The 11,694-nt window shown below is 40.9% G+C and overlaps 1 protein-coding gene across 1 annotated transcript; it reads left to right on the forward strand.

Moving 5' to 3' along the window:
• On the forward strand, positions 1 to 9,441 carry Rbbp9 (RB binding protein 9, serine hydrolase). The gene is made up of 5 exons (XM_090351939.1): positions 1 to 143; positions 1,761 to 1,803; positions 3,290 to 3,395; positions 6,554 to 6,639; positions 7,541 to 9,441. The coding sequence occupies exons 1-5, from the start codon at positions 45 to 47 to the stop codon at positions 7,765 to 7,767; spliced, it is 561 nt and encodes a 186-aa protein (XP_090208065.1). The 5' UTR covers positions 1 to 44; the 3' UTR covers positions 7,768 to 9,441.
• Positions 9,442 to 11,694: the final 2,253 nt, after the last annotated feature.

Consider the following 11,694-nt stretch of genomic DNA (forward strand, 5'->3'; position numbering starts at 1 on the left):
TTGGTTCCGAGCAGAGCAAGATCTGTGGCTGTGGATTCTGCACTATGGCTCCTCCTAGCAAGGCAGTGATTGTTCCCGGGAACGGAGGTGGGGATGTGGCCACACATGGCTGGTACGGTTGGGTGAAAAAGAGGCTGGAGCAGGTAAGAGATGCAGACCTCCCGGCTCTGGGAAGCTGATTTGGAACGAGGGAGATGAAGAGGGGTACTGAGGAAGAAAGTTAGCACATATGCCCATCCACCTCCAGCAGGGTCCAGTATGTTTCCATTCCTCTTTTCTGCTACCCTCTCCCAAAGGCCCAGATCTAGGGGGCCAAGATTTTGGTTGGCAAGCTGCCTGAAAGATTACTCTTGGGAACTCTGTTGTTACACTTTAAAAAAAAAAAAAGAAAAAAGAAACCCTTTTTACAACTACAGAAATGAGTCCCCACCCTTCCCTCTGTCTGCTGCCAGTTCTGATTTGGGACTGCCCAAATAATTCTACATTCCTCTTCCTGCTTTCGATCTTTTAACTTTTAAATATGAAGAACATAATGTAGACAAAGGTTGTATGGAATGAGGGTAGATTATGAAGCTAATTGACAAATCGCCCAATTTAAAAAAAAAATAATAATCCCTCGCCAGCGCGGTGGCTCACGTCTGTAATCTTAGCTACTCAGGAGGCTGAGACCTGAGGATCAAGGTTCAAAGCCAGCCCGGGCACAAAAGAATCTGGGACTCTTATCTTTAGTTAACCTCTAAAAAACGGGAAGTGGGGCTTGGCACAAAGTAGGGTGGTAGCCTTGAGCTGAAGAGCTCAGGGCCAGTGCCCAGACCGAGTTCAAGCCCCATCTCACACACACACACACACACACACACACACACACACACACACACACACACACACACACACACAATCCCTCTGTACTGGAAATCAAACCCAGAACCTCAAGCTTGCAAATACTATTTCACTGAGCTATATTCCTGGCCCAGACTAAATTCTAGAACATTCCCAGTATTTTCTAAATGACTGTCTTCCAGTCGCTTCCCCTCCCACCTTAAAATACCACATTTGCTTATTTTTTTAATTAAAAGTTTTACAGATCTGTGTATACCCTTTAAGCACTATGTTATTTAAGTTGGCTCTTATGTGAACCTTATAAAAGTAAACCTTATAGTGTACTATAAGTTGTCTTGTGAATTTTGACAAAACAAAAAAAAGCCTGTTCCATAATCTAACAGTAAAACTTTTCTGGCTGGCTTGACCTCTAGAATAGAATTTCAGCAGAGTAAATACATCATTAGACTAGTAGGTCTCTGGAATAGAATTCCAGGGTGGTGGCTGAACTCTATGAACAGAACTATAAACCAAAAGATCAGGGCTGGAGCTGATCTCATCAGGAGGATGGGATGTCCACCTTCTCTACCATGTTTCTGTACTGTTTCATCTACTGCCTGTAAATTGGCATGTTTGGCTCTAGGTCAGTCTATCTAGAACACATCCACTATGCCTTGTCTACAGACAGATGCTTTCAAGAGAAATACTCATGTGCAAATGCAGATACAAGGTTCCACAGAACTGGCTAAAGAAAAGCCTACAGATGGACTTTATGAGGAGAGATTATATGTTTCTTTGTAATCCTATAACATTTAACCCACTTCCATTCATACTGTAAGCAAAGTGAATTGATAAGGATTGTATCGTGTCACGTTTCTTATTAGCAAAGTTTTAGTTGTAATTAAGCTCTTTATTATAGCCCTTTTCTCCCCCTCATATCATAGATACCTGGTTTCCAGTGTTTGGCTAAAAACATGCCTGACCCAAGTAAGTTTTAAACTTGTTTTTAAATAGACTTATTTTGTTGGGGTGTGATTTCATTTTTTCCCCTCTAAATGATTAGAGAACAGGAATATTACTGTAGAGAAGCCATAGATAAATATCTACCTAAGCCGGGCACTGGTGGTTCACACCTGTAATCCTAGCTACTCAGGAAGCTGAGATCTAAGGATCACAGGTCAAAGCCAGCCACAAAAGTCCATGAGACTCTTATCCCCCATTAACCACCAGAAAACCAGAAGTAGTGCTGTGGCTCAAGTGGTAGAGTGCTGAAAAGCTCAGGGACAGTGCCCAGGCCCAGAATTGAAGTCCCACAACCAACCGCCCCCCCCCCACAAAATATACATGTATATATTTATTTATTTAAAATGAATGAGGCAAGTAGATTGGGGAGGAGGGTATAAACCAAGAAAACATGGAAAATTATACAGAAGAACATCAAAAGCAACTGAGTCTGGTAACATTTAATTATGAACTTTGCAAGCAACTTGGCTTTTTTTGCTTTTAAGTCTACATTTATACCAGAATTTATGGATGTTCTATTTGAGACAGAGATGTGCTCAAACTTTTATAGCATCTATTTGAGGACCTAATGTTTGAAGTCAATTAGGACTACATAACAAGACTTTTCTGAAAAAAAAAAAAAAAAAAAAAGACTTTTTTTTTTGCCAGTCCTGGGGCTTGAACTCAGGGCCTGAGCCCAGTCTGTGGTTCTTGGTCTTTTTCAAGGTTGGAGCTCTATACTTGAGCAACAGCACCACTTCCAGCTTTTTCTATGTATGTGGTACTGAGGAATTGAACCTGGGTCTTTGTGTATGCTAGGCAAGAACTCTATCACTAGACCAAACTCCCAGCCTGAATTTTTTTTTTTTTAGTGCCTGGGCTTTGGACCTCAATCCTCAGATCTCAGCCTACTGAGTAGCTAGGATTACAGGTGTGAGCCACTGCTCCTGGCTTGAAAATATTATTATTATTATTATTATTATTATTATTATTATTATTATTATTTTGCCAGTCTTGGGCTTGAGCTCAGGGTCAGGGCCTGAGCACTGTCCTTGGACTTTCTCAAGGCTAGAGCTCTACCACTTGAGCCTCAGCACCACTCTCAGCTTTTTCCTATGTATATGGTACCAAGGAATCAAACCCAGGTCTTCGTGCATGCTAGGAAAGCACTCTACCACTAGGCCAAACTCCCACCCCAAAAATTATTTTAAAAAGCTTTTATAGAGTTGCTTTTGATTGTTTCCTCCATATTTTTTTCAGGCACAAAGTAAAAAAGCAAAATTAATACATTTGGGCCTTTAATAAATAACACACAAATCTTGGGCTCTGTTAAAAATAATCCCATCTCCAACTGGGGCTGGACATTTTAGAAGTTGTGAACTGCTGAATGGTTATCTGTTAGAAAGGTGGGGTAGCATTACACTGAGGCTGTCCATATCAAATGACAGACTTTCTTTATCCTGAACCACAGTTATAGCTCGAGAGTGCATCTGGCTGCCCTTCATGGAGACGGAGCTGCAATGCGATGAAAAGACCATCATCATAGGCCACAGTTCTGGGGCCATTGCAGCCATGAGGTGCGATTCTTACTGAACTGCTACCCTTTGTGGGCTCCAGCCAGTCTCACTTGGAAAATAACTGTGTATACCTACCTTAAGCTTTCATTGCAGAAAATAGTGCTGTCTCTCTAGAATGGAACAATCTCTTAATTTCTTCCTTGTTTGGTTAGTGAATTAAAAGAAATATATTATCTTTCTGGGAGGCATTGATCCTTTAAAACCTAAGTGGGCTTCAAACTGAGATCCTTAAGATCCTAGCTTCCATGTTAGCTAGGATTACAGATGTTAACCTCAGTTGCCCAGCAAAATATTTGTATTTGACTGTTTTTAGAACTAACACACCTCCTACTGTTCATACAATTTTATTTTTACAGATAGGTCTAAAGATTCCTTTTCCCCCATACCTTTACTCAGTATTTGTCTTAATAACAGCCATTTAAAATGCAAAACAAAACAAAACAAAAAAAACCTAAGTAGCTCCAAATCCTAGCAGCTTCCTATCACATTCCACTCTCCTGTCTCTGCCTCTGTCCTTCTATCCTCCCAGACCTCTTTATAATTCCCAGAACATGCCTAGGACATACCTACTATATCCTACTCTGAGGTTGCTTGCCTTCTTCTTCTTCTTCTTCTTCTTCTTCTTCTTCTCCTTCTCCTTCTCCTTCTCCTTCTCCTTCCTCTTCCTCTTCCTCTTCCTCTTCCTCTTCCTCTTCCTCTTCCTCTTCCTCTTCCTCTTCTTCTTCTTCTTCTTCTTCTTCTTCTTCTTCTTCTTCTTCTTCTTCTTCTTCTTCTTCTCTTCTTCTTCTTTTTTTGCAAGTTCCAGGGCTTGAACTAGGGTCCTGGGCTCCTTTAACTCAAGGCTAGCACTCTTCCACTTGAGCCATGGCACCCTTTCTGGCTTTTTTCTGTGTATGTGGTACTGATGAATCAAACCAGGGCTTCATGAATGCTAGGTGAGCACTCTACCACTAAGCCGCATTCACAGCCCTCTGAGCTTTCTTTAAGTCATGCTTCTGTGTCCCCTTGCATAACCATTCTGTATGAAAAAGCAGCCTCTCCTATTTATTTCTTATCCATCTTGGAAGCTCCATGAATGTGGGACTTGGTTCACTGACACTGAAATTCCAGTGCCTAGATGAAAGCCTGGCATATAATAGATGCTCAGTAAATACTGCATGGAAGTTGGGGCTTACTATCACCTGCTACTTGTAACAACCCCACTCATACACACAGTCCCTGAGGTTCCTGAGCACATTCATGATGCAATTAGAATATCACATCTTATCCATTAGCCTGTGGAGTAGGGACTCACCTGGCTGAGCAAGCCTATCTGGGTTGGGCTTCTTTTTTATTTCCTAGGCTAGATAACAATAAGTTTTATTTGTACAATTGCTTATTCTAAGCGGTCACTTAGGATATCATGTGTCAGGAAATCTTGCTAAGTTTTGTAACCTTTCAACTTTTCTGGGCAAAGTAATGCTGTTTGATACAGAACTGCCAAATTATGGTACCTTTGCTTGAGAGAATTTTTTTTTTTTTTTTTTTGCCAGTCCTGGGCTTGAGCTCAGGGCCTGAGCACTGTCCTTGGACTTTCTCAAGGCTAGAGCTCTACCACTTGAGCCTTAGCACCACTTTCAACTTTTTTCTATGTATGTGGTACCGAGGAATCGAACCCAGGTCTTCGCGCATGCTAGGCAAGCACTTTACCACTAGGCCAAACTCCCAGCCCCGAGAGATCCTTTTAATGTTGAAATCTGTTCCAATCCAGACTAGCTGAGTTTTTGTTAAACCACTGACTAGTAAATACGTGCTTTCTCTTAAAGGTCTTTGAATTTATTGTAGGATTGTCAACCATCTTCTAAGAATTGATTTCTAAGAGAGATGAGAAAAAAATGGATCCTAAAATTATCTCTGTTTGGATGCAAGGGAACAGGAATGTGACACAATCACGGAGGACCATTCTAGATGATCTATCATTTAGCAAGGGGAAACTGTTGTTACAATATATAGTGCTTGGGGCTGGGCATGTGGACTAGTCGTAGAGTGTTTGCTTAGCTTTCACGAAGCCCTGGGTTTGATTCCTCAGTACCAGGGACAGTTCCTTGGCCCTGAGTACAAACCCCACAACAGGGTGGGGGGGAGGGGGGGAGTACGAACAATGTATAGTACTGGTGGGTATTCTTAAACAAGTGATAAAATCTAACCTCACCAGTATTAGGACAAATTGGCATTATATAACCCAGAAGTGATAAGGGAGAGAAGACATAAATCCCTAAGTAGTATTGTTGCCAAACAAGTTTAATCTCAGCTTCATTATTAAAAAAAAAAAAAATTGCCGGGCGAGGTGACTCATGCCTGTAATCCTAGCTACTCAGGAGGCTGAGATCTGAGGATCAAGGTTCAAAGCCAGCCCGGGCACAAAAGGACCTGAGACTCTTATCTCCAATTAACCTCTAGAAAACAGGAATTGGGGCTTGGCTCAAGGGTAGGGGGGTAGCCTTGAGCTAAAGAGCTCAGGGACATGACCCAGGCCCAGTTCAAGCCCTATGATCCACCCAAAAAAAAAAAAATTCTGTTTACTGAGCAATGTAGAAGACAACTGGCTTAAAGAGTCAAGAAAGGGGCCAGGAACATAGCCTACTGGTAGAGTGCTGGCCTAGCATGCACAAAGCCCAGGGTTTGATTCCTCCATATACAGAAAAATCTGCAAGTAGTGCTGTGGCTCAAGTGGCAGAGCGCTGGCCTTGAGCAGAAAGTGCCCAAGGACAGTGCCCAGTCCCTGAGTTCAAGCCCCAGGACTGGCCAAAAAAAAAAAAAAAATCAAGAAAACCAAATGCAGTTCATAGCCCTTGACTATATCAGGATTGTGGTTTATTTTCTGTTTCGATGGGTTTTGAATTCAGTTTCAACCTTGCAAACACTCTACCACTTGAGATATGCACCATATCCAAGTTTTAAAGCCCAAATATAAATGTTTTCAGGGACATTTTTGGTATAAGCAGAGCTAAATGAATACAGATAATACTGCCATGTCAATATCAAATATATTGATATGTAATATTGAGCCTTTTTAGAAGATACATGCTAAAGAGAGACTAAAATGATGTTTTTAAACAGTTTATGTTTTGTTGTTTAGGTGTAACATTTTATATTAGCTGGCAATTTTTTTTCTCTAGATATGCAGAGACACATCAAGTATATGGTATTGTATTGGTATCTGCATACACATCTGATTTGGGGGATGAAAATGAGCGTGCAAGTGGTAAGTCTGACATCAACTATCTAGAAAAGCATTTCCCCTACACATGGGCCTGTCTGTTCATCTTCTAAGTGCTGTCTTTCAGATAAGCTTGGTTTGAGGGCTGGGAGTTTGGCCTACTGGTAGAATGCTTGCCTAGAATGCACAATGACCCAGGTTCGATTCCTCGGTACCACATATATAGAAAAAGCTGCAAGTGGTACTGCAACTCAAGTGGTAGAGCTGTAACCTTGAGAAAGCCCAAGGATAGTGCTTAGGCCCTGAGTTCAAGTCCCAGGACTGGCAAAAAACAAAAACCTTGTTCCTGGGCCCAATGGCTCATGCCTGTAATCCTACTCAGGAGGCTAAGATCTGAGGAGCACAAATCAAAGCCAGCATTAAAGTCCATGTCACTCTTATTTCCAATTAACCACTAGAAAACCAGAAGTGGTGCTGTGGCTCAAGGTTGTAGGGCTGTAGCCTTGAGCAGAAGAGCTCAGGAACAGTACCCAGGCCTAGAGTTCAAGCCCCACGAGCAATCCCTCCCCCCAAAAAAAATTATCAGGGAAAGAAAGCAGGACAAAAAGTCCATAGAATACTGGCCTAAAGTTCAAAACCTGACATGCTGTTTAAGCTGGGCCTGAACCACCTACTTTTGATGTAAGTTGCGTACATGAAGAGACTGCAGATCTCTTTTTTACTTAAAGTCTAATCCTAGATATCTGGTTTTATTTGAAATTTTTACTTATTCTGCACAAATACCTTGGTGTTAACTCCTATAGATCTGAAAACAAAATACTTTTAATTCATGTAGGCTTTGATCTTTTGTGTCCGTGAGGGTCTCCAATACACTGTTTCCAAATAGGTACAATGGAGATGATTATCATGACATTGATGACTTAACAGTTTTGTCCCCTCTGTGTAGGGTACTTCAACCGCCCCTGGCAATGGGAGAAGATCAAGACCAACTGCTCTCACATTGTACAGTTTGGCTCCACGGATGATCCTTTCCTTCCATGGACAGAACAACAAGAAGTGGCAGATAAGTTGGAAGCCAAATTACACAAGTTTTCTGATCGGGGTCACTTTCAGAACACAGAATTTCCTGAACTGATTAGTGTGGTAAAGTCTATGTTGAAAGTACCAGAATAGTCAGGATAACTCCTGCTATTTTGCATCCCAATACAGGGGATGAGTAATAGCGCCTACTAATGAACCATTAATATACATAATCATCCAGTTAAGCTTCAGAAGTGCCTGGAAAACTCATGTCTCAGTGTTCACAGAGTTTCAAGCAACATTTTCATTTTCCATGGAATCTAAACATTCCCAAATTGCTATGAACTAGAGCATTTTCTCCCCCCTTTTTTGTCAGTCCTGGGGCATGAATTCAGATCTGGGCACTGTCTTTGGACACTTTTTGCTCTGCCACTTGAGCCATAGTGCCACTTGCAACTTTTTTTGTGTATGTGGTACTGAGAAATCGAACCCAGGGCTTAGTGCATGCTAGGCAAGCACTCTACCATGAGGCTACAATCCCGGCCCCTATTTTCCCCATTTGAGAATAGAGATAAGACAGTTTAGCCACTTTGTTTAGCCAAAGAGAATAACTCAGAAATGTAACCCAGTCTTCCAAATTCTCAGTCCAGATTAAAATAGGCTTTTGTACATGTTCTAGAGTAGGATTCTTCCTCCTTAAAATAAAACTTGTTTGGCAGGAAAAAGGTTCATAGAGCTGGCTTAACAGTTCAAAACACAAGCTACTATTCAAGCTAGGTCAAGATATTTAGCCCAAATTCGCACATTCACTAGTGATCCTCCCTTGTCCCTAGGTCCTTTATGCTGGTTGAGACAGATCAAGATAAAGGATTCTGAGTCAGGGATCTGCTAGTGAAGAGAGAAGCACAATGTAGTAACTGCATTCCAGCTTTTTGTAGGCTAAGTCTGATATTAGGGCCAAATGGAGAGTTTGTGCCCTCACTGAATTGCTGCCAAGTAGAAATTTAACAAGTCACTTCCTCTCCCCAAGGGAAAATTACTATGGAAACGCAAGGAAAATATTCACCATTCACATGGTAGTTTTTTAAATTCAGAAAATGTGTAGCTATGTATCTATGATTCATATGTATGTGAATTTTGTCCAGCCCATATACATAGAGATAATAGTAGCTGGCTACAATAAAAAAATTTCAAAAATAAAAATAAACAAACAACTTATCCATTTGTGATCTTGGCCATAAACCTTAACTTTGGCAAGGGCTTTTCAGATTATAAAGCTTAAGAAAAGCCTAAGATAACGAAAATAAACATGATGTAAGACATGGGAACAATTTGAATTTTTTTGTGTGTGTGGGTCATGGGGTTTGAACTCTGCCTGGTTGATGTCCCTGAGCTCTTGAGCTCAAGGCGACCACCCTACCTTTGAGCCAAGCTCCACTTCCTGTTTTCTAGAGGTTAATTGGAGATAAGAGTCTCAGGTCCTTTTATGTCCAGGATGGCCTTGAACCTTGATCCTCAGATCTCAGCCTCCTGAGTAGCTAGGATTACAGGAATGAGCCAGCGCCAGGCACAATTTGAATTTTGTTAATCTTTATCCTTTATGTACTTCATTTTGTTCTATAGAGTTGAACTTCTTAACTTTATAAATATCTTTCATTCTAAGATTTCTCATCTGATTATAACAAAAATCTTCCTTTCTCATTTCCCAATATGTTGGCCATTTTGATGTCCAAGTATTGCCTCAAACAATATCCAGTGAATTCAGACTTGATGTTTATAAGAACCAGAGTGCAGACATGAGACTTAAAGGGGATGTGGCCTGAGAGCTTTTTGGTTTTGAAGTCAGGAAAGATCCTGTTAAATTTGTAAGTTTGGAGGATGGGAATTTCATTAAGAACAGTATAATGGACATCCTCACTTTACCCATCTGGGGATTATTCAATTTGTTACCGTGAATCAATCTTACTTAAATAAAATTTAAAACAATTAATTAAAAAGTAAATTAAGGGGGGCCGAGAGTTTGGCCTAGTGGTAGAGTGCTTACCTAACATGCACGAAAACCGGGGTTCGATTCCTCAGTACCACATACATAGCAAAAAGCCGGAAGTGGTGCTGAGGCTCAAGTGGTAGAGTGCTAGCCTTGAGAAAGTCCAAGGACAGTGCACAGGCCCTGAGCCCAAGCCCAGGACTGGCAAAAAAAAAAAAAAAAAAAAAAAAAAGTAAATTTAAGGGCTGGGAGTTTGGTCTAGTGGTAGAGTGCTTGCCTAGCTTGCACAAAGACCCAGTTTCAATTTCTCAGTACCACATACATAGAAAAAAAGCCAAAAGAGGTGCTGTGGCTCCAGTGGTAGAGCACTAGCCTTGAGAAAATCCAGGGACAGTGCTCAGGTCCTGAGGTCAAGCCCAGGACAGGCAAAAAAAAAAAGAAAAAAAAGTAAATTAAATACATCAGTTGAATAATAGCATTCGTTAGAGAAGATATTTAGCATTCATTTCACCAATCCTGTAGTCAAAGTTTGAGTCTACTTGAAATATTTGCAATTAGTAATTCTATTACTTTCTATCTTGTTTTCCACAAGTCTTTAAAAAAACAAAACAAAACAAAACAAAACAAAACTCCAAACGTACACAATAACAATAGACTGTTTCTTTTCCTTCCTTCATAAGAAACCTTCTCCCCTTACTATATATAATTTAGCCAGGCACAGTGGCTCAAACCTGTAATCTTAGCCACTTGAGGTGGAAATGGGATTACTGAAGTTTGAGGCCGGCCTAGATACAGAAGTTCTTAAGGTTCATCTCATTGGAAACACAGTGGCTGGGTACAGTGGTCCATGCCGGTTATCCCCAAGGAGGCACCAGAAGGACCAGGCCCAGGTTGGCCTGGGCATAATGTGAGAACTTACCCTGAAAATAACTAATGCAAAAAGGAACTGGAAGTATGGCTCAAATGGTAGAGCACTTGTCCCCTCCAATACCTATAGTATATAGCATGATATTAATGATTGAACAATTAAAACAGTTGAGCTATTCTCTCAGTCTAGCAGTATCCATAAGCAGCTAAAAATTTAAAATTTAGTTCTTCAGTTTCATGAGTTGGACAAAATTCCATTATTATAGAAAATGCTTTTGGGTAGCACTTTGCATCCTAATCAAAAATCTTAATTACAAAAAAAAAAAAGGAGCGTGGCTCAATGGCTCACACCTGTAATCCTAACTGCTTAGGAGGCTGAGACCTGAGGATTGAAGTTCAAAGCCAGCCTGGGCACTACAAAGCCTTTGAAACTCTTATATCCAGGTAATCACTAGAAAACAGGAAGTGGCACTGTGGCTCAAGGGGTAGGGCAGTAGCCTTGAGCTGAAGAGCTCAGGGACAGCACCAAGGCCCAGAATTCAAGTGTCCCATGACCAACCCCCCCCCAAAAAAAGGGGGCAAACCAGTTGCTAGTGGCTTATACCTATAATCCTAGCTACTCAGGAGGCTGAAATATGAGGATCAGTGTGAAACCAACCCTGGTGGGAAAAGTACCTAAGACTTATCTCCAGTTAACCACCAAAAAGCCAGAAATGGAGTTGTGGCACAAGTGATAGAGTAGTTCAAGTGGCTTGCAAAGAAGCTCAGGGACAGTGCCCAGGCTCTGAGTTCAAGCTCCAGGCCAGAACTAGCACCAAAAAAATTTAAAAATTAAAAAAAAAAAAAAAGAAAGAAGAGAGAGAGGGGGAGGGGGCAAAAACAGCATGTGACCCCATTTGAAATTACTTTTCAGGTGGACAGTGATCCTAGTGATTCAACCTGTAGCCTCACATTCTAGGCAAGTGTTCTACCACTGAGCTATATTTCAAGCCCCCAAATTAGTTATATTTGATTTGTGTTCTTAGTTGACCATAAATCTATATCAGAGATTTATTCATTGCCAACCTAAATCAGAAGGTTCATGGGAAGAGCCACATAAGTATTCATTAAAAAGTAGAACATGGTCTCATGATTTGTTTACTTCTCCATGAATCATTATTTGACATAAAAGGGCCTCAAACTTTGAAGAGTATTGTCAGGTGAACAAGGTACCTAATATATGTAGA

The sequence above is a fragment of the Megascapheus bottae genome, chromosome 18, assembly GCF_031878675.1.
Source record: "Megascapheus bottae isolate mThoBot1 chromosome 18, mThoBot2.hap1, whole genome shotgun sequence".
Taxonomy (NCBI): Eukaryota; Metazoa; Chordata; class Mammalia; order Rodentia; family Geomyidae; genus Megascapheus; species Megascapheus bottae.

What these genes read in the sequence shown, in the direction of transcription:
- Rbbp9 (XM_090351939.1), top strand. Translation starts at nt 45, where the DNA reads ATGGCTCCTCCTAGCAAGGCAGTGATTGTTCCCGGGAACGGAGGTGGG. An exon ending in TAAAAACATGCCTGACCCAA is followed by an intron (nt 1,804 to 3,289) that starts GTAAGTTTTAAA and finishes CCTGAACCACAG; the next exon opens with TTATAGCTCGAGAGTGCATC. An exon ending in TGAAAATGAGCGTGCAAGTG is followed by an intron (nt 6,640 to 7,540) that starts GTAAGTCTGACA and finishes CCCTCTGTGTAG; the next exon opens with GGTACTTCAACCGCCCCTGG.